Source organism: Mustelus asterias, chromosome 24 (assembly GCF_964213995.1).
Source record: "Mustelus asterias chromosome 24, sMusAst1.hap1.1, whole genome shotgun sequence".
NCBI classification, from domain to species: domain Eukaryota; kingdom Metazoa; phylum Chordata; class Chondrichthyes; order Carcharhiniformes; family Triakidae; genus Mustelus; species Mustelus asterias.
This window is the reverse complement of record NC_135824.1, coordinates 18,450,747-18,478,476: the sequence shown is the minus strand read 5'-3', so window position 1 is coordinate 18,478,476 and position 27,730 is coordinate 18,450,747. Positions and strand designations below refer to the sequence as shown.

The following is a 27,730-nucleotide window of genomic DNA, read 5'->3' as shown; positions in this document are numbered from 1 at the left end:
CAGGATCGCATTCTCAATCCAAACATCTTCAGCTGTTTCATTAAGGAGCTTCTCTCCATGGTAAGATCAGGAATGGGACTGACAATTTGACATTGTTCTGTTCCATTTACAACTCTCCAATAATAAAGCAGTCCATGCCAGCTGACAGCAGGTGTTGGACTACATTTGGGCTTAGGCTGACCAGTGACAGATAAAATTCACGCCGTACAAGTGCGAGGCCATGAGCATCTGCAACATAAGACAAGCCGAAGCACCTCACAAACTTCAACATCACTACTGGATATTCCGCCATCAACCCCTGTGGCGTCTCCAATGACAAGTTTAACTGGACCAGACATATCAAAAGTATAGCTAAAAGAATTGATGTGAAAAATGCACAAGTCCTGACCAAACACATCTGCTCTAATAACTAGAACGCTCAAATCTTGAGTGTCCTCTGAAATGGCCTAGCAAGCCACTAAGTTGCTCATCACCACATTCTCAAGGATAATTAAGCGCAGACAACAGATTTTGGTCTTGCCAGCGATGCTCACATCCCGTTAAAGAAATTTAAGACACAGGTATAGTATTAAAGAAGCTTGACAGTGTCAGGGATTTGACTGGGACCGTACCACTGAAATCGTTATCCACACTGAGCACAGGAGTATCATTTCATGATATTATGACTAAAACTAACAGTGGAATTTAATTTCCCCTCTTTCATTCACAACAGTTGGATGCTTTGGGCTGCAATAAGCATTGACCTGTACAGCCAGAAGGTTCTTTTTTTTTTTAAACATAGTGAGCTAGAATTCTAATTTATCTCTGCAGTTTGAAGCTAAGCGTTTAAGCACCATGGTGTTCAAATTGGCAAACCTCACCTACAGATCACACCAGCTTGAACGGGCGGCACGGTAGCACAGTGGTTAGCGCTGCTGCTTCACAGCTCCAGGGTCCCGGGTTCGATTCCCGGCTCGGGTCACTGTCTGTGTGGAGTTTGCACATTCTCCTCGTGTCTGCGTGGGTTTCCTCCGGGTGCTCCGGTTTCCTCCCACAGTCCAAAGATGTGCGGGTTAGGTTGATTGGCCAGGTTAAAAATTGCCCCTTAGAGTCCTGGGATGTGTAGGTTAGAGGGATTAGTGGGCAAAATATGTGGGGATATGGGGGTAGGGCCTGGGTGGGATTGTGGTCGGTGCAGACTCGATGGGCCGAATGGCCTCCTTCTGCACTGTAGGGTTTCTATGATTTCTATGAATGTCACATGAAGTTATAGACAGGAAAATAATTCACAACATTTTTCTAATACCCTCAATGCAACCAAAATACCAAGTGCCTGTACAGAATACAAAACTATAAAGCAATCTCCGCAAAGCATAATCCTGAGCCTTATGAAAGCTACGAGAATCAAACTGAGTGAAGGAATGAGGATAAGAGGCATAAAGTGAAAAGCATATAGAAGGTCAAGGTTATTTGATTTGTATCAGTCCTTTCATTCAAAAAAATGCACAATTGCATCGCGGCATCAAACTGTCTCTTAAAATCATTCCAAAGCTTCCGTCTCCAGGGCCTAGCTAAAAATCCATTCCAATCAGTGTGAACTATTTCTTGACATTAGTCTTAAATTTGTCTCTCAATCTTTAGAGCTGAATCCCATGTCTTATTGTCGTGTTAAGTGTCCAACTTTACTTTTTCTAGACGGTTTATTACCTTATACATCATCATCAGGTGCCCATTCAGCTGCCTCCTTTCACAACTGAAGGTCGGAAATTTCTCAAGGCTTGAATGTCTCATTTGTGTGTCACTGGCAAAAAATAAACAGAGTCCTCGAGGTGCAATCTGATTGGAACACTAACTTGGATTTTGTTTGCTTTGTCGATTGCTACTCTCCAGTGACTAGACATGCTGACTGACAATTCCAACACTTCAAGATTCCTTTCAAAGTCACATGAATTGACGCTGACATCTTTCATGATGAGATTTTCTTCCAAAGTGTTCTACCGTAAATTAATTTTTATTGAATTCAGGTGAGCGGACAGGAGGAATTTATGAAAAAAGGAAGAAAAGGAATCAGACACAACGAGGTAAAAGTGTGAGAGGCATATAAATGGAGGAAAGAAAGACAACTGAAAGAGTGCAAGACAAGAAGGAAAAGAGATGTAGTGTATTGAAAATTTTATTGTGCATTTTGTTCACCTGAGGCTACCATGCACACATTTACTGGCAGAGGGAGTCCGCTCGGAAGAGATAAATAAAAAAGGATCCATATTTAGCAACTCGTACAGTTCCAATTCTATATATCTTTAGTTGAATATATGTTTCTGTTTCAGGACCTTCACAAGAGTTAAAATAAATGGGCAAGGAATATTTTTCCTCAGTAACAGATTAGCTGATAATTTGAAAACAAAAAATATTGTCCCACCAAATATATACACAAGTAACAGTTCCAGTTAAACACAATCAAAGCCATGTCTATACCTGTATTCCATAAACTGATATATATATAAAATATATATACATATATATATATATAAATAAAGCAACGGGAAACAAACTTTATCTATTTTGTTTCACATTGGCAGTCTCGAATTTTTAAAAAATTGTAAGTAGTACCGTGTGACTACTTCTCAGCTATAAGAGAAATCACTTAAAATCCACTTTTTAAAAAAGTTTATTTTTTTTTATCTTTTTGAACCACCAAGTTACAAATGATGACCAAAATTTGCCAAAAATCAGACAACATAGCTACTTACAAAATAACTGTACAATTAAATGTCAGACGATACAAGCCATCTGATCCACTTCGGACAGCTTACACGTCATCTTCCTCTTCATCACTAATCACATACTTCTTTGCCCTTTTGCTGGGAGCTTTATCGTCATTTTCCGCCTTTCTCTTTCCAGAATGTTCAGCTTCCTGGGGGGGGGGGCAAACAGTGCGGATAGAGAAAATACAATAGAATAAGCATTCATCACACTTGCATGTTTTTAAGTTTATTTATTAGTGTCACAAGTAGGCTTACATTAACACTGCAATGAACTTACTGTGAAAATTCCTGTTCGGGTACACCGAGGGAGAATTTAGCATGGTCAATCCACCTAACCAGCATGTCTTTCAGACTGTGGGAGGAAACTGGAGCACCCGGAGGAAACCCACGCAGGCGGGGGAGAATGTGCAGATTCTGCACTGACAGGTAATCTAACCCCCGTTCCTGGCGCTGTGCGGCTTCAGTGCTAACCACTGCGCCACCGTGCCACCCCTGAACATGTACAGGACAGGTAACTTGATGCCCTAAGTCAATGATGAGAATCACTGACGTATCTCACCAAAAGAGCTACAAATTAGATTATTTCAATAGCCATATATTTCATAAAGGTAGTTTTGCTATGTTGAGGGCAGAGGAAGCAAAGTTCTTACATTGCAAATTATGGGTCAAACCTGCTCCCCTGCAGCCTAACAGGGATCTGCTGCTTCTGGTTTCCCAATGTGCTAACTTGCCACTGCACTGACATTAGTTGCACGCGTTGGCTAGTGGCTCGGAGGAAAATCTTGAAGATCAAGATTAGATGATACTCGGGAGGCTCCTGAAGGTTCAGCTGTCCTCCAAAGTGGCGACAATACAAATGACCACAACTACCAGGCAGAAAAGTTGGCATTTTCTTTAGGTTATTAAATAGATCTGGAACTATTTTATAAAAAGACTTAAATGCTGTTGAAATAGTTAACTACATAATAGAATAAGTGTGATTGCAATTAAAGATGGTTCAACCTCCGTGGGTTTCCTCCTGGTGCTCCGGTTTCCTCCCACAGTCCAAAGATGTGCAGGTTAGGTGGATTGGCCCTGCTAAATTGCCCCTTAGTATCCCAGGATGTGTTGGTTGGGGGATTGGCGGAGTAAATACGTGGGGTTATGGCAATAGGGCCAGGGTAGGATGGTCTGTCAAAGAGTCGGTGCAGACTCGATGAGCCAAATGGCCTCCTTCTGCGCTGTAGGGTTTCTCTGATTCTTCCAAATAAAATATTAGATGCAGTGTTCTGCATTTGCTAAAGCTGTCATAACCCATTGATCCTGCTTTCAAGGTCAATACGTAGAACGTTTGTAAGTCGTTAGTAAGCTGTCAATATATTATCCTGATTCAGGGCAAACCTTTTCAGTGAGGGGAGAGATTTTCATACACGTCTGCTTTTGAAATTATGTTGGCAAATTTCTGCAAAATAGTATTCAATATCCAATAAGGTGATGTAGTGGTATTGTTGTTCGACTAATAATCCAGAGACTCAGGGTCATGCTCTGGAGACCCAGGTTCGAATCTCACCACAGCAGATTGTGAAATTTGAATTCAATAAAAATCTGGAATTAAAAGTCTAATGACCTTAAAATCATTGTCGATTGTGGTAAAAACTCATCTGGTTCACTGGTGTCCTTTAGGGAAGGAAATCTGCCGTCCTTACCTGGTCTGGCCTACATGTGACTCCAGACCCACAGCAATGAAGTTGACTCTTAAATGCCCTCAGGGATGGACAATAAATGCTGGCCCAGCCAGCGACGCCCACATCCCATGCACAAATAAAAAAATAAAATCCGTCTATCCCAGCCTTAAACGTTTTCAATGATAGAGCATCCACAACCCTCTGCAGTCGGAATTCCAAAGATTCTCAACCCTTTGAGTGAAGCAATTTCTCCTTATCTCAGTTCTAAATAATATGGCAGGCGTCAAGCTCTTGGTCAACGTTTTAAAATAAAAACCAGCTGACAACACACAGAGATGGATACCATTTGTTGCACATTACTGAAATCTCCAGTAACGATTGCCATTTGGATTTTGGATTTATGCATGCAACTTTACTGTACAAACCTCATCACTGTCAAGTTTCTTGGCTTTCAGGAGCCTCTGTGCTTTGTCATCATCAGACCCCTCATCACTATCTGAGGAATAAATACGAGCACGCTCCTCTGAAACAAACATGAACATACAATAATTAAACTGGATTCTTATGACACTTACATGAAGAGATTTTAGAGTGATTTATTGCTGAATATTTTGATTCAAGTTAATTGGCTCTGCTTTAGTAGTGTATTAGACGAAGCTGAAACCCAGCACTTCCAATCATAAAAGAATTGGGATTTCTGAATGAACTTCTCTGCCACAAGGACTTTGCTATTCACCAGGACCAACTATGCTGTTGAGCCCCTGACTACTATTTGAAATCACCTTGTGGATTCCAAGGTTGAGATAGGAACATAGGGCGAGGAAGCAGGAATAAGCTAGTCGGCCCTTCGAACCTGCTCTGCAATTCAATAAGATCATGGCTGCTCCCCATAACTCTTGGCTTCCTTGTCTGTCAAAAACTGGGCTCAGCCTTGAATATGATTAATGACCCAGCCATTACCCTGTTCAACTTCTGGGATATGCTTCACTCTTTTCCGGTCTCCTAACTGGATCTAAATTTGTCATTTCAGGAGCATTACTCTGCTTCTCCACAATTTATCCTGGATCAAACTCCACTCTGCTGTTCTCCCGAATCAAGTTCTGGTCTTTGGTTGGTTCACTGAATGAAAATCTGCTTGCTTTGGGACCGTACTCCATTGCTCGGATATATGAATCAAACATTGCTCTTCGTCTGGCTCTTGAACTGATCTATTCTCCTCCACTCGCTCCCAGATGAACCTTTGCTCTTACTGGCTACAAATTGAAACTTTGCTGCTTCAATTGTTCACAAACCAGCCCACTCCACTGTTGCCTATTGCCTGAAAGCAAAGTCTGGTTCTCATATACTCATAACGGTTACCTTTCTCATCAACTACTAGACTAAATTCCTGCCGTACCACACCTAGATCTCTGCCCCTGCTCTGATAATCGAATGCATCCCCATTTCACAAATTCACTGCTTGGACCAGAGTTCTCAATTCTTATTTTTCCTCTTCCTCAGTCTCTGCTACCTGTTCTGCCCTATTCTCATCTTCATCTTCTCCAGCTATGCTCCTCCAAGATCATTTCTAAGCAATGTACTCTAGGAAACAAGCCATGACTGCTAGATCGATGATGGGCCCTACTCACATCCTGTAACTTTTTAAAAGATGGATTTACAGGCATGCAGTGCAGAGCTAAGTCTATCTTATAATTAACCAAATACGTGCATTTGAACTGAATATGAACTTGAGTTAAGATGTTTAACATGCTACCATTATTATCATAGCAACTTACATGGTGATATTACGCTGCAGGATATTAAAAGGCTGTGGTTAAAATGGTGGACAGAGAAATGTCATTAAGTGCTCACATGCTAATGTCGGCATAAATTCAACATTTAAGTTTCTTAGAATGTGTTCTGCACAAAAGTGATTACATTTATAATGTTCTTGGTGACATTCATTCCCCTTTCATACCAGATGCTTTTATTCAAGTATAAACAGAATTCTTAGATGGAAGGAGTGGTTTTCAAATAAAACGCCACATTGAGCAGGTGCTTTGTGAGGTTTCTGCTTTGTCTGCCTGATGACACGACAGGAGCCCTGAAGTGTTTTTACGTTCATGCCTCATTACAATAATATGTGAGCCACAGGTGTTGAAAGAATACCAACAGCCAGCTCATTGATGGGGGTGGGGTAGAGACAGGAAATCCACTGACTCCTTCACAGAGAAAGAATTGATGCATGGGAGTGGTAAAGAGTGGCTGGCAGCAGGTGGGAAGTATTTTGGGGGCTGGATGAAGATTAAAGCTCTTTATTCTTTTACACAATCCACAAAGGTTGCTTGCAGCAGTCCCTGTAAAAACAACCGGCTTAGCCATTCAATGCGCTCTTCCAATAGGCAATGTGCACTCCAAGCAGTGGAACAAAGAAGAACAAAAAATGGTACAGCATAACAACAGGCCCTTCGGCCCTCCAAGCCTGTGCCGATCATGATGCCTGCCTAAACTAAAACCGTATGCACTTACGGAGTCCATATCCTTCCATTCCCATCCTATTCATGTATTAGTCTAGTTGCCCCTTAAATCCCGCTATCGTACCTGCTCCCACCACCTCCCCGGGCAGCACGTTCCAGAGATTCACCACCCTCTGTGTAAAAAACTTGCCTCGCACATCTCCTCTAAACTTTTCCCCACGCACCTTAAACCTATGTCCCCTCGTACTTGAATTTTCTACCCTAGGAAAGAGCACTTGATTATCCACTCTGTCCATGCCACTATAATCTTGTAGACCTCTATCTTCTTATGACACAAAAACATCAAAAGCCTCTGAATAAACTATTTGTGGGAAACTGGGGTTGGAAATTCTGCTTTAAAAATAGCAGACGTCTCTTTTCATCCCACAATTGATGACGTGCGATTGAAACTGAATTAGCCACACATTCCTGCAATTTCCTTTGGCTGTTAACTGTGGAGGAAAAACTATTTTACGTTTGAGAGAAGCTTTTATAACTTTACAACCGTTATTTTTTATCAATTACAGTATTGAAAAATATTCTGCACATTTGTAACCACGGGTTCTAGACTCAGAACCTAACATGCGACTTGGTGTATCATCCGCAATCCCACTTGTACACGTAGGGTGATTATTTATACAAACTGGTGTAATACTTTCTGGAAAGAACTAAAACAATATACTGTATTCACAAAGAGATCACTCTTTCAGCAGCAAATGGAAAGCTTTGTCATAAAAGAACAATGCCTTATATTAGTGAGAACAAGCTGCTCAGTGCACAAATTTCTTGATTGGTTACCATACCTCTAACTCCCCCCTTGTATTTGTTCTTGATGGCTGCGAGGCTGATGGTGTCGTCACCTTCCTCCTCCTCATCGTAGCGGTCAGGTTCCAGGTAGGAGGAGCTAAGACCTCGCTGACTCTGCTTCTCTCTCATTCTGCGCTGCTGTGACTCTCTTCGAATAGAAGCTTTCAGACGCTCCTCTTCTTTCTGTCAAGACCAGAAGTTGCTTTTACACTCCCAAACTGGATACTCGCTGCATTGACAACAATATTATTTATCCCAATAAATGCATGTGCTTTCAGAGAGGACACCTCCATCTCAATCATTTTCATTAATGTTCAGTCAGGTTTGTCTACCTTTATCATTTCAGAGCGCTGGGATTCTGGATCTCTGCCAGCCATGGGAAGGATTCGAATCTTTTGTGTTTTTGAACACCTGTCTGCCAGAGACAGGGTCATCTTCCTGTGGGTAGCACTGTCTGTGGAGTGAGGCCTGTGAAACATTGGGATAAAGATGCTTTAGTACCAACATTTTTACCATAGAAACTAATAAATTTGCCTTATAGTCTTGAGGATAAATATACTATACAACTCAGAGAGGTACTGATGGGACTGTAGCTAGGGCATCATAATCGGCTTCAGGGAGAGAAAAATAATCAACTGAGTCACTCACTCTGGATTATAATCCACTGGTTATCAGTTGGAAAGTGCACATTTAGACATCAGATGAGGAAAGTAATCAGCCTGGCTCCCAGTGGTCAGTCAAACAGCCTGCCATTGCCAGATATCTAAATTCCTACAACAGGAGTGGAAACTGGGGCAGGTACTAAAAACAGATTAATCAACTGTGGAGTCTCCCCAAAGTGATAGATAGAATATTTTGATGTGGGTGTGGGAATTGGTGTGGATATTGCACTTTCAGAGATGGTTTGGAAAACCTCTGAACTTGGGAAGTATGGCTTAAGTCCAGTGGAGCATTTTTTGACATTACACAATCACCACTTTATATCATCACAATGAACCCAGATGCTGACTTAATTTTCTAAATGGCCAGATAAAGGGAACATTTGCTTCCTTTATTTTGCACAGCTTAACACAAAGGGCACCGTGAGCATTTAACCTTATTAGATTATGGAACTAAAATACATCTTAAGGTCATTTTTCATATAAAACATTCCATTGTAAAAGCAGTTTTTTTGCTTGAAAGATAAATTTTAAGTTTATTTATTAGTGTCACTGCAATAAAGTTACTGTGAAAATCCCAATGTATCCTCATCAAATATTTCCACTCAAGTTAAACATTCTTTTGATAAAGCCATGGTGCGTCATTCACACAAATGGCGGAATGTTCTGGTCGCGCCCACCTTGAGACCAGAAATTCCTGCCCTAGGTCAACGGACCTTTGAATGGTGAGCCAAATTTTCTACGATTCCCACATCAGGCGGAATCAGAAAATTCATCCTAAAGCATTCATTACAGTTTATTAGACACCTGATTAAGTTTTCATAGAATCCTACAGTGCAGGAGGCCATTCGGCCCATCGAGTCTGCACTGACCACAATCCCACCCAGACCCTATCCTCACAACCCCATGCATTTACCCCAGCTAGTCCCCCTGACATTAAGGGACAATTTAGCATGGCCAATCCACCTAACCCGCATATCTTTGGACTGTGGGAGGAAACCGGAGCACCGGAGGAAATCACACAAACACAAGGAGAATGTGCAAACTCCATACAGACAGTGACCCAAGTTGGTAATCGAACCCGGATCCCTGGCGCTGTGAGGCAGCAGTGTTTAATTTCAATTCCTGAGAGTTCAACATACCTGAAGGTAAGCTTGGTTTTGAAGACTGCCTGACCTTGCAAACCAGTTCCCTGCCTAATAAACAGATGGTTATGATCCCCTTGAAGCGGAGCCTTGTAGACATCAAAAACTTCATTTCCGAGATGCAAGGACATGCTACAATAATAAAAGAAATTATTTGAATGTGGTGTGTGCAGACAGTTTCCCATGCTTGAAACAACACAGAAATTCACAGGTCATTGAACTTTAACATAAGAACAGTTATTATTGCTGAAAAGGGAGACGCATTGCTAAAGTTTTTTATCTTGCACTCATCAGGACAGACAAGAGTGCCAAATTTCAAACAATCACGACAATTTGTACTGCAGGGGAAAAAGGATGCTGATTTGTTGGCAAGTTGACTCTGAGTGGTTGCGGCGTCGCCATGGAGAAAGCAACTGGAAGAATAGGCTCCCCATTTTTCCATGTAATTCAAAAATGGCAGAAGGCTTGAACATATTTTTGCTCGCAGAGAACATGTCCCTGAGTCTGAACGTACGTCGCTTGTAGTGAACAAAAATGAACCACGCTACAAACTTGACTGATTATCTTAAATTGGTTGTTAGTGTAGCTATTAGCGCACTCAGGATTCTTCACCAAATCCTGCCTAATCATGGGCTGGTTAAGTACCGCCTGCACTCTGACTACTAACAGCTAAACTGGGCACTTCGCTAGTTTTAGCCAATCTGAGTTGAATTGCCAATAAATTGATGCTTCAAACTAAAATGTGTAAAACCAGCAGGTGCAGTATACCTGCACCACTAGGTCCAGGCATTTCTATAAAAGCATTACTTTTGAAAGAGTTGCTTAATTGTTCCTTCTGATGGGAGACTCAATGCCTCACATTCACTCTCATAGACACACAATTGCATGCACACATAAACACCCACATTTGTTTCTGCTTTTAAGGAAAGTAGAATTCTTTCTACATTGCTAGTCATAACCATCAATGCAGATTGACTGAACAGACTGCATGCTCTGCATCTTTTTGGTTCATGGACGTGCAACAAATAACTCAAAGCAAACTTAAACCAAGGTCTTCATAAGAAATCAGAATATATCTCAAGTTTCTTTACAAAATAGAAAGTGATACAGCTCCTATAACCTTGTTCAGAAACATTTTAGTCTGTATTTATAATGAATATTACCAACCTTCCATCTGACCATTTTACTATTCTAGCATTACTTTCCCGAGTTTCGCTTCCCTCTTCATCTTTACGCACTCGCCAGCGAATCGTGTTTTCAACCTAAGTTTAGAAACAAAAATTCAACTTGAAGCTGTCAATAACTCAGGTACTTTCTTGATGATGAATTTTTGATTTAATTTGATTTACTATTGTCACATGTATTAGCATACAGTGAAAAGTATTGTTTCTTGCATGCTATACAAAGCGCACTGTTCATAGAGAAGGAAACGAGAGTGTGCAGAATGTAGTGTTACAGTCATAGCTAGGGTGTAGAGAAAGATCAACTTAATGCAGGGTAGGTCCATTCAAAAGTCTGACAGCAGCAGGGAAGAAGCTGTTCTTGAGTCGGTTGGTACGTGACCTCAGACTTTTGTATCTCTTTCCCATCGGAAGAAGGTGGAAGACAGAATGTCCGGGGTGCGTGGGGTCCTTAATTATGCTGGCTGCTTTACCGAGGCAGCGGAAAGTGTAGACAGAGTCAATGAACGGGAGGCTGGTTTGCTTCATTGGATGGATTGGGCTACATTAACTCCCACCACCCCCACTCTCCAAAACAAAACACATGCAGTAAAATCTTAGCCATCAGGTGTGTTTACTACTGATCCTAGAGAGTAGGCCTCACCTTTAGTTTAAGTCTTGTTCGCCCTTCTTCATCCAACATTTCCTCATCTTCAAATTCATCTTCATAGTACTGGGGATCGAATGGTCTAAAACAACAAAGAAAGAAGACGATTTTAACAACGACTACAAACACCCATGACTGTTATGGTACATGCTCAAGCAAGCTAGCTGTGATGTACAAGCAATAATCCTGATGTACCCTGCAAATTGACTGGGGAGTCTCAAAAGTACCAAATGAGTCAGTCTGTCTCAGGTAGAATCAGACTTGAATTGGTTTCAGCTAACTGCTAGAGAGCACAGCAAAATATAAATAATTTCATAAAAGGTCAATGCAACCAAAACAAAGCTTTAACTTTTACCACAGAACATGCAGCTTTGTGATATATTCAGTCAAAAGTACAAAAGAACATCTGATGTTAACCAATGTCATCTGACAAAGGAAGTGTTTCCTTTATCTTATCTTATTGTGTCAGCATCTATATTTGCATCATGACGCAAGTGAAGATGGTATCACAAGTACCTGCATTGCAGGAAAGAGATACCAAAATGTTTACACTTTTAAAGATTGTTTAAATAGCTAAGGAGGGAGCTGAAATAGAATTAAAGGTTTTAGTAGATTCAGTATTCAACGTGTCCAATCACCAAGGAGCTATAATCACCAAAGTTAATAAAATGTTCAACTATATAGAAAAGGATTTGCATTTACATTGTGGCTTTCATGATCTTAGAATGTCCAAAAGTGCTTTGCAGCCAACTGGCCACTTATTGAAGCAGGGTCACTACTCAATGTTGGGGAATTGTAGCAGCCAATCTGCATACAGCAAGTTTCTACAAACAATGATGCACATGGCCAGATAGTCTGCTTTTGTTTAATGACGCTGGTTGAAATAAAGAAAAACTTGCATTTATAAATTGCACTTTTCCAGACCACCAGACGTCTCAAATCACTTTACAGCCAATTAAATACTTTTGAAGTGTCGTCACTGCTGTAATGAGATTCAGGGATAAAGATTGGCAAGGTCACTTGGAAAACTCTTCTGTTTTCCTTTGATCAGTGCCATGGGATCTTTTACATCCACTTTAGGGAATAGATGAGGCCTCAGTTGGTGAAAGACGGCATCTCTAACAGCGCAGCATACTCAACTTTTAAGTGTTAGCCTGAATTATGTGCTCAAGTCTCTGATGTGGGAATTAAACCTCCTGCCTCAAAAGCCAAATTAGGAGAATGCAAGTCGGGGAAGTCAGGTTACATTGAATACCATTCTGGTATTTGTGTTTCAAAAAAGTAGGGATGATGGGCAGTGAGACTAATTGGCTGTCTCTTGTGGTATTCGGCAAGGATCTACACTGCGACCTCAATGACTCACTGCAGTTAATTTATTTTTTATTCATTCATGGGATGTGGACTTCAGTTTTTAGACCAGCATTTGTTGCCCATTCCTAATTGGCCTCAAGAAGGTGATGGTGAGCTGCCTTCTTGAACTGCTGCAGTCCATGTGTTGTGGTGCACCCACAGCCCTGTTAGGATGGGAGCTCCTGGATTTTGACTCAGTGACGGTTAAGGAATGGCAATATGGTTCCAAGTCAGGATGGTGCTGGCTTGGAGGGAAACTTGAAGGTGGTCATGTTCCCATGCATCTGCTGCCCTTGTCCTTCTAGATAGGAGAGGTCATGGGTTTGGAAGGGGTTGTTGATGGAAACTTGGTGAGTTGCTGCAAGTATCTTGTAGATGGTACATACTGCTGCTCACTGTGCATCAGTGGTGGAGAAAGTGAACATTGAAGGTAGTGGATAGGGTGCCAAACAAGCGGCTGCTTTGTCCGGGTTGATCCTCTCAAATGAAGGGTCATTCAGACTCAAAACATTGGCTCTATTCTCTCTCCACAGATGCTGTCAGACCTGCTGAGTTTCTCCAGCATTTTCCGCTTTTGTTTCAGATTCCAGCATCCGCAGTATTTTGCCTTTGTTCCGGATGGTGTTGAGCTTCTCAGGGGTTATTGGACCTGCACTCATCCAGGCGAGTGGAGAGTATGCCATCACACTCCTGACTTGTGTCTTGTAGATGGTGGACAGGTTTTGGGGAATCAGGAAACGAGTTACTTACCGCAGAACTCACAGCCTCTGATCTGCTCTTGTAGCCACGGTATTTATAAGTCGGGTCCAGTTCAGCTTTTGGTTCATGGTAAGCCACAGCATGATGATAGTTGGGGATTGAGCAATGGTAATGCCATTTAATGTCATGGGGAGATGGTTAGATTCGCCCTTGTTGGAGGTGGCCATTGGCTAGCATTTGTGTGGTGCATATATAACCATAATCTGAGTTTGTCCAGGTTGTGCTGCATCTGGACATGGTCTGCTTCTTATGACAATTAGATGATGAGACAGAAGGGAAATATTAAAACCTGGTTACACAAAGAAAGGTGACACTGGATGAAAATTATAAAGTGATAGTAATAGATTAAGCGAATGGGTAAAACTGTGGCAAATGGATTTTAACTTCGGCATATGTGAGATCATCAACTTTGGACATAAACAGGCTAGAACAAAGTACTTCTTAAATGTTGAAAAAATTGAAACAGTGGATGTCCAAAGAGACTTCGGGTTCCATGTACACATTATTCAATGCTATGAACAGGTATAGAGAATAATCAAAATGGTAGAAGATATGTTACAGCTATACAAAGCCTTGGTTAAGTCATATCTGAAGTACCACGAGTAGTTCTGGGAACCACACCATAGGAAGGATATCTTAGTCTAAGATGGAGTGCAACGCAAATTTTTCACAATGATACGTGGACTATGTTAACCCGAATCACAGGGTGAGATTACACGAAGTAGGTTTTATTAACTGGAATTTACAACATTGGAGGGGTGGAGGATCTGATCAGTTTTTGGGTTATTAAGGGAAATAGACAGGGCAGAGAGAGAGAAACCATTTCAGCTGCTTGGAAAGTCTAGGATCAAAAAATGAGAGCCAAAACTTTCAGGAGTGAGATTACAAATCACTTCCACACAGAAAGGTTAATCCAAAAAATTGAAACACTTCTGCAAACGGCAACTGATTTTAAACAATTTTAAAGCCAAGATCGATAAATCTTTGCTGTCTAAAGGTATTAAGGGGTGTGGGGTAAAGGTGATAGAGGAGTTAGGTCGAGGATCAGCCATGATCACACTGAATGGTGGAACTGACTCGAGGGGCCAAATGGTCTACACTGCTATTGGGGAAGAAGGCAATGATATTGTCACTGGATTAGTAATCCAGAGACCCAGGCTAATGTTCTGGGAACCCAGGTTCAAATCCCACCATGGAAGAGGGCGGAATTTGAATTTAATAAAAATCTGGAATTAAAAGCCCAAAGATGACCATGAAACCATTGTCGATTGTCGTAAAAACCCATCTGATTCACTAATGCCCTTAAGGGATGGAAATCGGCCAACCATGGTACTCCAGACACACAGTGATTTGGTTGACTCTTAAATGCCCTCTGAAATGAGCCAATCAGTAATTAGGGATAGGTACTAAATGCCCACATACAATGAATAAAAAAATAACATTCCTATGTTAGAATATGTTTTGAGTACTGTGGCCATTAAAATGATAAGTGAGACACTGGAGACAATCCAGAGAACAGCCAGAAGACTTATCCCTAACATCAGAGGGCAATTTTGGATTTTAGCCTTAAAAAGAGGTAACAAAAACGTAACCTTTTGTGACCAAGTTCTTTACACAACATATTGAATGAATTTCTGAGCTGAATAGTGGAGGGGAAAAACTCTGAAATTAATAAATTGATTACTACCTTGAAGATCTGTACAATATTTCTGGATGAGTTAAAATGGGCCAAATAGTCCTTTGCATCTATGCTGTGATTTAAAATGGATGAGATACCTGGCCTGTACATTCATACAAATATTTAAGAAGAAGCCAACATACAAGTCTGACGTACCTGGGCTCCACACTAAGAAAGTTAGGTAACTTAACAAAGTACAGGTCATTTCCCAAATCAGTGTTCACTTTAGGAATCTCTACTTCTATCCGTGTTTCTGGGATTGGTTCTTCTTCTTGATGTTCCTGATCCATGCCGTACTCATCCTGAAGCAAAAAGGAAATCATTAAGCGGGGGTGGGGGGGATGAGGGACGCAACGGTTGATGCCAAATGTATATTTGGCATAGTGCTAGCATTGCTGCCCCGAGTCACAAAGTCCCAATGAGTGCAGACCAGAGCTCCAGTTCTAAATTCTTTGTTGACATCTAGCTAGATACTCTCATTGGATATGGGCGGTCCCAACTCCTTATCATATGACTTGTAGAAGCCCATGAAAGTCTTCCCATATGGGACGAACTACCCTACCAGCTACTATGAAGGTGGCTATGACCATTCAAGGAGTGTTCATGCCAGTCTCTCTGGCTATTAGTTAGGATAGATAGGGTGTAGTGAATAGGTATAGCGGATATGTCCAGAGGTCTGAACGAATGATCCAGGACATGGGCATCGCTGGCTGAGCCAGCATTTATTGCCAATCCCTAATTCCCCTTGACCCAAATTCTGATCATTTTTATTTTTAAATCTGGAATAAAAATATAGTATCAGCAATGTTGGCCAGGAAACCACTGGGTATTTGTAAAACAAAAACAGAAAATGCTGGAAAATCTCAGCGGGTCTGACAGCATCTGTGGAGAGAGAATAGAGCCAACGTTTCAAGTCAGGATGACCCTGCGTCAGAGCTGAAGACAAATAAAATAAGACTAGATTTATACTGTTGGCGCTTTTTTAACAAAATTGAGCAAGATTTAATTTGTATAATTGACCAAGATGTCATAGATAAAAAGACAAAGGGAATGTAAATGGTGGTGATAAAGGCTGAGAGTGGTGCCAATAGCGTCCATTAAGAGATCGGAATGTATAAATGGCAGAACCATGGTGTAGAGTGTCAAAGGGCAATCTGAGACATGTGGCAGATGGCCCTTGAGAGATGGTTGGGGTGGGGAACAAGATGGAAAGCGAGATTTAGAAGTGGACAAATGAAACAATGGAATAAATTAAAATTAAAAATAATAAGAATAAAAAGTAATAAAAATAAATTAAGATAAAAGGAATGAAATAAAATGAATGGAATTTGAGTGGAGGTGGAGGAGAGCATTCATATTCTAAAGTTGTTGAACACGTTCATCTCTTAATCGATGCTAATTTTCTGTTTTTGTTTCAGATCCCAGCATCTGCTGTATTTTGTTTTTATCGGGTTGTTGTAAAAAACCATCTGGGTCATCGATGTCCTTTTGGGAAGGAAATATGTTACCAGGTTTGGTCTTGTGGTTAATTCTTAACTGCCTCCTGGAGTGGCCTGGCAAACCTCGCAGTTGTACCAACCACTGTGACAAAGTATAATAACCTCAGTAACTGCAGTGGTTCAATAAGGCAGCTTACCATCATCTCTTCAAGGGCACACAGGGACGTGCGATTAATGTTGACATCCCATGAAGAAATATTTAAAATAATTGCAAATACTTCTGGAACTTCACATTATCTTTTCAGGGAAGAGGGGGAAAAAAACATCAAATAATCTTGATGTTGGAGGCCACTAAATCAACATTCTGCTGGCAGAATTTTAAGACATATTCAATGTTACATAGTACCCTTCATTTTCTCCAGTATTTGTATATTGTGTGACTGAAACCATAGTTTTCACACTTAATTAATATTCTCCTAGTTTGTAAACAATTAAAACTATTGAAATCAATGTGGACATTCTCCCTTCAGCTGTAGAAATTGTATTGCAGCACTGTCCAGCCGAATGACATGAGGTCTCTCTTGTCAGTACTGGTGGGTATTAGCACATTTTATATAATTCCACTGATTTAGCAATTACCCAGAAAAGTGAATCATTCACACATGTTCATTAGCAGGACTCCTTTGACATTGTGGGTTGAAATAGATTGCACAGGGTCAATGGAATGTACCTTGCATACAAACAAGATACAGGAGTAGGCCATTCAGCCCCTCGAGCCCCTACTCCGCCAATTGATAAGATCATGGCTGATCTGATAGTAACCTCAAATCTGCATCCCGCCTACTCTCAATAATCTTTCTCAACAAGAATCCCTCCACCTCTGCCTTAGAGATATTCCAAGACTCTGCTTCCAATGCCTTTTCAGAAAGAGTTCCAAAGACTCAGGACCCCATGAGAGAAATATGTTTGCCTCATCTCCATTTTAAATGGGCGACCCCATATTTTTAAACAGTCACTCCTAGTTCTAGATTCTCCCACAAGAGGAAACATCCTCTCCACATCCACCCTGTCAAGACCCCTCAGGATTTTATATGCTTCAATCAAGTCACCTCTTACTCTTCTAAACTGCAGCAGATACAAGCCTAGCTTGTCCAACCTTTCCTCATAAGACAACCCAACTGATCATACCATATACTCAAACTGAAAGTACTCGATGATGTGATTGAGTGTGCAAAAATGGAAGAGTGTCCCATTTCCCAGTGCTAACCATTCCTCATTGCTGATAAAAACAAGTAGTCACCAAGAATGACAAAACACTCCATGATTTTCAACTTGACATACTAACTAGCTAAAAATTTAAAGAACAGTGCAACAATGTCACTAGTCAAGGAGGTGTAACGTCATTTCATGCCAATCTAACATTCCTCTTTGGTTTTATAGTGAGAATCCAGATTCCAAGTCCCACGGATTAAAAAAATAGCAGCCAGTGGAAACTATTACTTTCTCTAAGCCTCTTAATCTTAAACCTCCATTCACCCAGCAATAATAATCCTTTCTTCGTAAATGTAAGTTCTCCTTCCTAGTATAATTTTCGAGAATCATCCCTGTACATATGATCTGTGGCCTAACCAATGACTTGCAAAAATTCAATCACGCTATTTTCTTTTTTTTTTTAATCGATTCCCAGTACTCTAAGTAAGCAGTTATGCATCTCATGTTAAAATTAAGAGTGTTTCCACTTGCAGGGAAGAGCAAAACCAGAGGTCGCCAATGTGATAGCCACCAAGAAATCAAATTAGAAATTCTGAAGAAGTGTCTGTGCCAGAGTGCTGAGAATGTGAAGCTTGCTACCACAGAGTAGCTGAGGTGAGTAGAGTGGATGCATTTTAAAAGGAAGCAAGATAAGAGTATAAAGGAAAAGGAAAAAGGGGGTTTTGCTGATGGAGTTGAGGGGAAGTGTATTCGAGATGTAATACATGGGACAGGCTTGGTTAAAAATGAATGGGAGATTTACTAATGGCGTGTGATCTCTTCCATGGGCTGCTTCTTCTCTCTCTGTTTCCTGTGCTAGGTCTGTTAAATCATTTCTGGTGCATACATTAATACAGCAGAGCTCCAGTGAGCCAACAGGAATAAATACAAATACTAACAGGAAGGGCGAGACGAAGCTTGGATGGAGCACAATGCTGACATGAACTGGTTCAGCTGAGTGGTCAGTTTCCGTGCAATTCGACCTGCAAGTTTGGCATGGCTGAGCGCAACTTAAAAATGAAAACTTTAAAATGTTCAAACTAAATTGGAGGAAATTCAACTAAAAATGTTGTCGTTTCTGCGTTAGTCGCAGTCTTCAAAATGGAAATCAAACAAAGAAATCCTCAGCACAGGAACAGGCCCTTCGGCCCTCCAAGCCTGCACCAACTGTGCTGCCCGACCGAACTAAAACCCCCTTTCCCTCTGGGGACCATATCCCTCTATTCCCATCCTATTCATGCATTTGTCAAGATGCCCCTTATTGGAAATATTTAACAAATACTTACGACAGGTTGGCCTGGAGTGGGAGGCTTCTCACCTTCGCTGTCGGATGAAATATCATCTGCACCCCCAAAGAGATCATCTCCTTCTATTTTATCTGCAGTACAGACACATCATTTAGGGACTTATTTAGGGAAACATTGTACAGTAGTGCATAGCAAGTAGCACCGATATACTGGCATCTTTTTCTTCCTTAAAAAGTAGAGGGAAAGTTTGTGAACAAAACCTTTTCGACCGAAGGTTAAAATAAAGAAGGTTACCTTTATCTTTTACATCACTGTCAGAATCAGAATCTGAAGCAATTATTTTCTTTGGTTTCTGTCTAATGATTTCATCGTCACTATCACTGCCTCTTGCAGAAACTGAAATTGAAAATGGGGAACAGTTTAAAAGACAAGTATTTGACTCGGAAACTTATTGATGTTGAGAGTCCTCACACAGTTATTTTCGCAGAAGAACAGAACTGCTCAAAACCAAATCAGGAGAGTGATCCTCTCAATATGTGAGATTACAAATATTAAAGCCATGAACCTCTGGAAAAAAACGTAGCCATATTTCACCAGCTTAAAATGTTGGAAACTGATTAAAGCAATTGATATTCCATTTGGAAAATGAAAAACGCAGAGTTCTGCCATTAGGTAGATTCCCAATGAATTGGAGTGATTTCATACAATTGGAAATATAAATAACGATTCATGGGGTGGAACTCTCCCGACCAGTCCATGGGAGGTTTGGTGGCGGGCGGGCGTAGTGAACTGGTGGCAGCCAAAACGTTAGAAACCCGCCGGTGTATAATCCCTTTGCATTTCTCCCAATGGTGGGTCGCTCTTCCCGCTGGCAAGTGGCGCAAATGCGATTTGCATTAATTTGCATCTCATGAATGCTCATTAAAACAGCCTGCTGATATCCCGCCAGGCCTTTCAATCTAGCACCACGCCAGCGGAAATTTACATCAGTGTCAAACCCAATTACTAAAGAGTGGCATGCATGAGACGGTCCTCAGTTTGCCAGAGACTTCAGGGTAAGTGCAACAACTTCCTGCATAGTGCTGCATTGCTCCTGATGGTCTGTTGACCACTCTGCCGGGGCAGACTGGTTCCAGCCTCCATCCCTAACCTGAGCTGGTTTTCATGCATAGCAATATGTTGCTGGACCCATGGACCCTCCTGTGTCACCAAGTTGGGTCAGTACAGTGCCTCGCTTTGGGGAGTACAGAGGTCCCCTTGCCCCTGGTGCCACACACCAGTGTCCATCTGTACAGGACTGTGCTGCCGCACTCATACTGCCACTGCAACAAAGGTCTGATGTTCGATGGGGGTTGAATGCGAGGTGAGGCTGGGATGTGAGGCGAGAGTGGTCCAACAAAGACATGGGGGGGCAATGTGGAAGAAGGGCTGTGCAAGAAGGAAAGGGGGGGGGGGGGGGGGGTGGGGGGGTGGGGGGGGGGGGGGAGAGGAGAGACAGAAAGGCGAGGGCTCACGATGGCCGGCAGAAGGGCAAGGAGGTGGATGAAGAAGATGAACAAGGAAAGCAGAGGGAAGGCCAAGAGGAGGGAAACTGGGCCCGGACAAAGCTGTGTGAAAAATTCACAAACATGGGAGTCAAAAAGATACCACATCATTTACTGGAAGGGGATGGATCCAGATGCAGTGGGTAGAGGTCCAGGTGGAGCATGGGTTCTGGGGAAGAGTAGTTGAATCAAGGAACAGGTTTCTTCTTGAGGCTGCTAGCCTTTTCCCTCTGAGTTGCTGATATCCTGCACAGTTTGGTGAAGATAGGTGGCTGGAGAGAGTAATACAAGTGTTCTTTTTTATTCATTTGTGGGACATGGGCATCGCTAGCTGGCTAACATTTATTGGCCATCCCTAGTTGCCCTTGAGAAGATGGTGGTGGTGAGCTCCCTTCTTGAATCGCTGCAGACCACGTGCTGTGGGTTGACCCACAATGCAGTTAGGGAGGAAATTCTATTATTTTGATCCAGCGACTGCGAAGGAACGGCGATACATTTCTAAGTCAGGATGGTGAGTGGCTCAGAGGGGAACTTGCAGGTGGTCATGTTCCCATGTATCTGCTGCCCTTGTCCTTCAAGATGGAAGTGGTCGTGGGTTTGGAAGGTGCTGTCTAAGGATCTTTGGTGAATTTCTGCAGTGCATCTTGTAGATAGTACACACTGCTGCTACTGAGCGTCGGTGGTGGAGGGAGTGGAAGTTTGTGGATGTGGTGCCAATCAAGCGGACTGCTTTGTTCTGGATGGTGTCAACTCCAACAACACTCACTTCTTGAGTGTTGTTGGAGCTGCACCCATCCTGGCAAGTGGGGAGTATTCCATCACACTCCTGACTTGTGCCTTGTAAACAGGCTTTGTGGAATCAGGAGGTGAGTTACTAGCCGCAGTATCCCTAGCCTCTGACCAGCTCTTGTAGTCACTATGTTTATGTGGTGAGTCCAGTTGAGTTTCTGGTTAATGGTAACCCCAAGAATGTTGACAGTTGGGGATTTGTGATGGTAAAACCACTGAATGTCAAGGGACGGTGGTTGGACTGTCTCTTATTGGTGATGGTCATTGCCTGGCAGTTGCGTGCCATGAATGTTACTTGCCATTTGTCAACCCAAGCCTGGATATTGTCTAGATCTTGCTGCATTTGAACTGCTTCAATATCTGAGGAAATCTGTGCTGGACCGGTGTTTAAATATGGCACTGGGACCTTTGAACCTATCAACTGATGGTGGACAAATTGAATGGAACTCACCTGTGCATAATTAATGAGGTTCCCAAACCAGGATCTGGTGCAGGATCCTGCTATTTGGGTCAGTGGGAAAGGCGCTACCAGAGCCACTCAACACCACACAGAATTAAAATGGCAGAATTCCGCCACAGATTTCCACACACAGGTTATTTATTTCATTTATCCTTGATGAATCTTTGATGAATGCATTTAAAATGGTATGTCAACTGGCTCGATGATACCTTAAAAGTAGAAACAATTTAAACTTCATAGTGCTGGCACCACACAAGTATTTTAAAGGGAAATAATGAAGCAATATTTTGACCAAAACCTAGCATGACCTCAAAGCTTCCTTTGCAAAACTGATTATTGATTTGAAGAATCTGAAACCACTAATGGGGAACTGGAAAACTACGCACAAAATTGTTGCTTCTTCTTGTGACAATCAAAGTGTTTAACTAACACAGTTCTCAGAGTTCTCCTGAAATTATGTTTCACTTAATTCAACCGAGGCTGGGCTGCAGCAATGCTCAACAAACTTGCTCAATCAGTACCCGGGCCATACAGACCAGGAATGCACCAAGTTCAATCCCGGCAAATGCCAAATTATTTACCTGATTTATGTTCCTGTTCATCGTCTGATAGGTGCTGCTCCTCATCTGAATGATGCGGTTTTTCCTCTTCATCTGATTGGTCACTTCTGGACTCTCTCTCCCATTTCTCATTCTCAGAGTGCACCTCCTTCCCAGAAACCTCAGCATCTGACTGGTTACTGGCAGCATCAGAGTGGGAGTGGTTACTGGCAGCATCGGAGTGGGAGTGGGCGCTGCCGGCATCTGAATGGACGTTGCCAGCTTCAGAGTGGAATCGCATGCTGCCGGCGTCAGATTGGATGCTGCCAGCATTGGAATGGGCACTGCCAGCATCAGAACAGGAACTGCCAGCATCAGAGTGGACGCTGCCAGCGTCAGAACGGGCACTGCCAGCGTCAGAGTGTACACTGCCGGCGTCAGAGTGTACACTGCCAGCGTCAGAGTGTACACTGCCAGCGTCAGAGTGTACACTGCCAGCGTCAGAGTGTACACTGCCAGCGTCAGAGTGTACACTGCCAGCATCAGAGTGTACACTACCAGCATCAGAGTGTACACTGCCGGCGTCAGAGTGTACACTGCCGGCGTCAGAACCCACACTGCCTGCATCAGAACGATTGTCGTCATCTTCATTGTCAAACTGTTGTTCTTCAGAGCCACTTTGTTGCTCTGCCTCCGAATGCTGGACCTCATCTTGATCAGAGTGTCCTGAAGCTACGGACTGGTTATCAGATCTGTCGTCACTCCCACTGTGTCTCGAGTGTACTTCATCCTCACTGTCCTCTCCAAATAGCTCCTTATTGCTGGGCTTTGCAGCCTCTCTCCCATCTTCATCCTCATTCGCATCTTCCCTTTCACTCTCACTCCCTGAAGGGTTGCTTTCAGATGCTGCTTGTTCCTGCTCCGAATCAGAGCCAGATCCAGATCCCGAGTCAAAATCTGTGGAACAAACAAATCAATCGAATGAACCTGGTTCCATTTCTGTCCCTGTACTCAGATTATAAGATACTGTGACAGCAATATGAGCTTTTTGTGTAGTTTGATTCTAATACAATGAAACAGCTTAACAGAAGGACAGACTACCTGGATTTGCTCACTGCTTTCATAGAATCCCTACAGTGCAGAAAGAGGCCTTTCTGCCCATCAAGCCTGCACCGACAATAATCCCAACCAGGCCCTATCCCCGTACCCCCAAGTATTTACCCTAGCCCTCCTGACACTAAGGGGCAATTTAGCATGACCAATCGATCTACCTATTTCATAAGTCCTTAAAGCCTGGGAACCTAAATCACAAACAATGCAACCTCAACAACCATGGGCAACCAGCGTGCATTGGCTTTAAAAGAACAGCAAACGTTCTCATCCATTGCACAAGTCCAAAAATGCAGAACGTGAATCTCCTTCCACATCCTCAACAGGACAAAATTGTGTCTCAACCAAGTGAAACACCACAACAAGATAGATTTGCCGAATTATTTTCAACTGCCCCGGCCCCACAGGTCTCTTACTAGTTGGTAAGAAAATAAATACAATATTCCTCATATTTTTTTGTTCATCCTTAACCAGCAGTTAGGTAATGTTCATTTCCCAACTCAACAGAGCTGGACTCCACAACATTAAAAGAAAAAGACAATAAAATTGTGACATCAATGCATTCACGTCTATTATAGCGAAGAATGGAGTAACAAGTCAAAAAACCTTCTCTAAAAGAGCTTGCTTATACAAAGACTAGTGTGTCTGTGGACTCCTAAAGAAAATCACTGTTCAAGGTGGCACAGTGACACAATGGTTAGCACTACTGCCTCACAGTGCCAGGGACCTGGGTTTGATTCGGCCTTGGGCGACTATCTGTGTAGAGTTTGCACGTTCTCCCAGTGTCTGTGTGGAATTTCTCCGACAGTCCAAAGATGTGCAGGTTAAGTGGATTGGCCATGGTAAATTGCCCCTTACTTTCCAAAGATGGGCAGGTTAGGTTGATTAGCCATGGTAAATGCATGGGGTTACTGGAATAGAGCGCGGGATGGACCTTGGGGTAAGATGTTCTTTCGGACATTCGGTGCAGACTTGCTGGGCCAAATAGTACTGTACTGTAGGGATTTTAGAATTCTATGGTTCTATAGTTCTAAGGTGGAACATTTGCTGCAAATAAACAAGAGGATTGAACAGTGTGCCACATCAATAATTCGCAGAAAGAATTTGGGTATATATCCTACCAAGAACTGAATTCCTCCCCACAAGGCCCTCGAAGGCAGGATGTTCTATTGGAGATAGAGAGATCATTTTTTAAAGAACGATAGCCTTGGATTGTGCATGGCATGTTAGTTGTTTATTGCCAGTTCCAAATTGTCCCATTAGAATTCAGCATTAACCATATAATGCGAATTCACAAGCAAAATACCCCTTCCCTGGAGAATATCATGCTTGAGTTTTTCCAAAACAGCAGTATTCATGAGTTTTTCCTGGTATTGACTTTCCTCCTCCTCCTTCAGGTACCATTCCCTCAAAGGGCATTGGCGACCATTGCCTTCCATTGGATTGGTCCATGATTATGCTTGGCAAAGTATTGTAGTGGTTTGTCACTGCCCTGTGCAGTATGGCTGACCAGGAACCTGGCTGACTGGGCACTCTTGACCACCTGCCAGCAGGCATTTTGCCAAGATTTACAGGCTGGTAATCCACCTGTTTGGCCAAGTTATGAACACACCTTCTATGGCCATCGAGTCCTGAAGTGGAATTTGAGCCTGGAGCTTCTGACTCAGAGGCAGGGATGCTACCACTATGCCACAAGACCTCCGCTGGTACTGGCTCACAGTTATCAAATTAGTTTAATTCAATTTTGTAACTTATCGTGGGACTTGAACTAATGGCCTCTGGGTTGTTAGCACAGCACCATATCTATTATTTATTTGTATCACAAATAAGCTTACATTTACACCGCAATGAAGTTACTGTGAAAATCCTCCAATTGCTACACTCCGGTGCCTGTTCGGTAGACTGAGGGAGAATTTAGCATGGCCAATGCACGGTAGCACAGTGGTTAGCACTGCTGCTTCACAGCTCCAGGGACCTGGGTTCGATTCCCGGCTTGGGTCACTGTCTGTGTGGAGTTTGCACATTCTCCTCATGTCTGCGTGGGTTTCCTCTGGGTGCTCCGGTTTCCTCCCACAGTCCAAAGATGTGCAGGTTAGGTTGATTGGCCAGGTTAAAAATTGCCCCTTAGAGTCCTGAGATGCGTAGGTTAGAGGGATTAGCGGGTAAATATGTGGGGGTAGGGCCTGGGTGGGATTGTGGTCGGTGCAGACTCGATGGGCCGAATGGCCTCCTTCTGCACTGTAGGGTTTCTATGATTTCTATGATAACCAGCACATCTTTTGGACTATGGGAGGGAACCGGAGGACCAGGAGAGTGCGGTAGTGTATTGTTGTAATTGTTTAGTCTTTGTATATGCAATGCACTGCAGTTTTTTTGCACTTAGTTTAAAAAGAAAACTGAATATATGGGGTTGGTGGGTGGGGCGCAACAACATTTCTTTCAGATAAACGCAGAATATTGCAGATGCTGGAATTGGAAACAAAAACAGAAAATGCTGGAAAATCTCAGCAGGTCTGACAGCATCTGTGGAGAGAGAATAGAGCCAATGTTTCGCGTCTGGATGACCTGTGTCAGTGCTAAAGACAAAGACAATAGGATGAGATTGATACTGTAGGGATGGGGGAGGAGGGATTTCTTCAAGAATCATAGAATGCCTGGTGCAAAAGGAAGCCGTTTGGCTATCGAGTCGATAGTGACTATCCAAAAGACAATCTTACTTAGGCTCACAACTCCATCTTTAAGTAAAATTGCTGCACAAATCACAGGACTGAGCAGTCCAAAAATACATACAATCCTAATTTCATCAAACTTTTGCAGAATTGTTACACTGTTTTTGCTCTCAAAAATGTGTAACAAACACGAGGTTACATTTATTACAAATTGTTAAATGCCCTCAGAAGCTGGTGGTCTACCTTGATGGCAGCTTGCAAACTCCTTCGGGGGGGGGGGTAAAAATGGGGTCATGGGGAGAAGGGGCTGCAGGTGGCTAAACAGCTCGGGGGGGGGCGGAATTTGTAGACAAGATGCCCCTTTTTGGTGGCTCAGATCACCATAGATTTGACCACAAATCTGCAAAAGGTGGATTGTGATGTCCTCAGGAGAGATTCTGGAGTCAGGGGAGCTGGTGGCTGGTCTGACCTCCCCACCGTCCCCTTCCCTCCTCTTACTTAGGTCCCCATCCCCATTTTTAAGTGATATTGCTGCACAAATCGTAGGGATGTGGAGTCCAAAACCTAATTTCATCAACATCGTTATTTTTGCTCTCCAAATGCGTAACAAACACGAGGTTAGATTTATTACGAATTATTAATTGCCCTCAGAAGCTGGTGGTCCACCTTGATGGCAGCTTGTTGCAAACCCCTTCGGGGGACTGAGAATTGAGTCTTGGGGAGAAGGGCCAGCAGGTGGTGAAAGAGCTTGGGGGGGGGGGGGGGGTGCTTTTTTGGTGGCTCAGATCACCACAGGTTTGGTGCACAAATCTACAAATGGTAGAGTTTGCACAGCTGTTAGCATTGCTGTCTCACAGCGCCAGGGAGCCGGGTTCAATTCCTGGCTTGGGTCACTGTTTGTGCAGAGTCTGCACGTTCTCCCCGTGTCTGCATGGGTTTCCTCCGGGTGTTCCAGTTTCCTCCCACAGTCCGAACGAGGTGCTGGTTAGGTGCATTGGCCATGCTAAATTCTCCCTCAGTGTACCCGAACAGGCGCTGGAGTGTGACGACTAGGGGATTTTCACAGTAACTTCATTGCAGTGTTAACGTAAGCCTACTTGTGACTAATAAATAATTTTTAAAATTTGAGCTGGTGTCCTCAGGAGAGATTCTGGAGACAGGGGGAGCTGGTCTGATCTCCCCTATTCCCCACTCGGCCCCTCACTCAGTGAGAAGACCACAAGCCGCCCTCCTTTAGGGCCAGTCTCAGCATCTTTCAATCACCAATGGAGTCAGGGCCCGAGGTGCCGGGAGAAGCCGCCTCAGTGAGTGAATAAACCCGAGTAGGGCGATGGTGACAGACCCCCGACCCGGGGGAGAGAGTGGCAGACATCACCCGCCCCTTCCCCCACAGGCTGCTGTTACCTTTCTGGTCGGGCTCGCTGTCCGCGTCGCTGCCAAACAAATCCGCCATGTCCGCCATCTTGCCGAGTCGCGAAGACAAGCCGAAACCGTAAACGGCACGCTCATTTTACGGCACCTCGTCGCGCACGGCAGCGCCCGCACTCGGCCGGA

General features: G+C 43.0%; 1 protein-coding gene across 1 annotated transcript; it reads right to left on the bottom strand.

The window, feature by feature from the left end:
- Positions 1 to 2,630: 2,630 nt before the first annotated feature.
- On the bottom strand, positions 2,631 to 27,730 carry leo1 (LEO1 homolog, Paf1/RNA polymerase II complex component). Its single transcript, XM_078241357.1, has 12 exons — positions 27,581 to 27,730; positions 22,440 to 23,354; positions 19,360 to 19,461; positions 19,105 to 19,196; positions 15,285 to 15,430; positions 11,339 to 11,423; positions 10,682 to 10,776; positions 9,512 to 9,646; positions 8,043 to 8,178; positions 7,707 to 7,893; positions 4,834 to 4,931; positions 2,631 to 2,893 (listed from the first exon to the last, which is right to left on the bottom strand). Exons 1-12 carry the CDS (start codon positions 27,636 to 27,638, stop codon positions 2,789 to 2,791), a joined length of 2,154 nt encoding a protein of 717 aa, XP_078097483.1. The 5' UTR covers positions 27,639 to 27,730; the 3' UTR covers positions 2,631 to 2,788.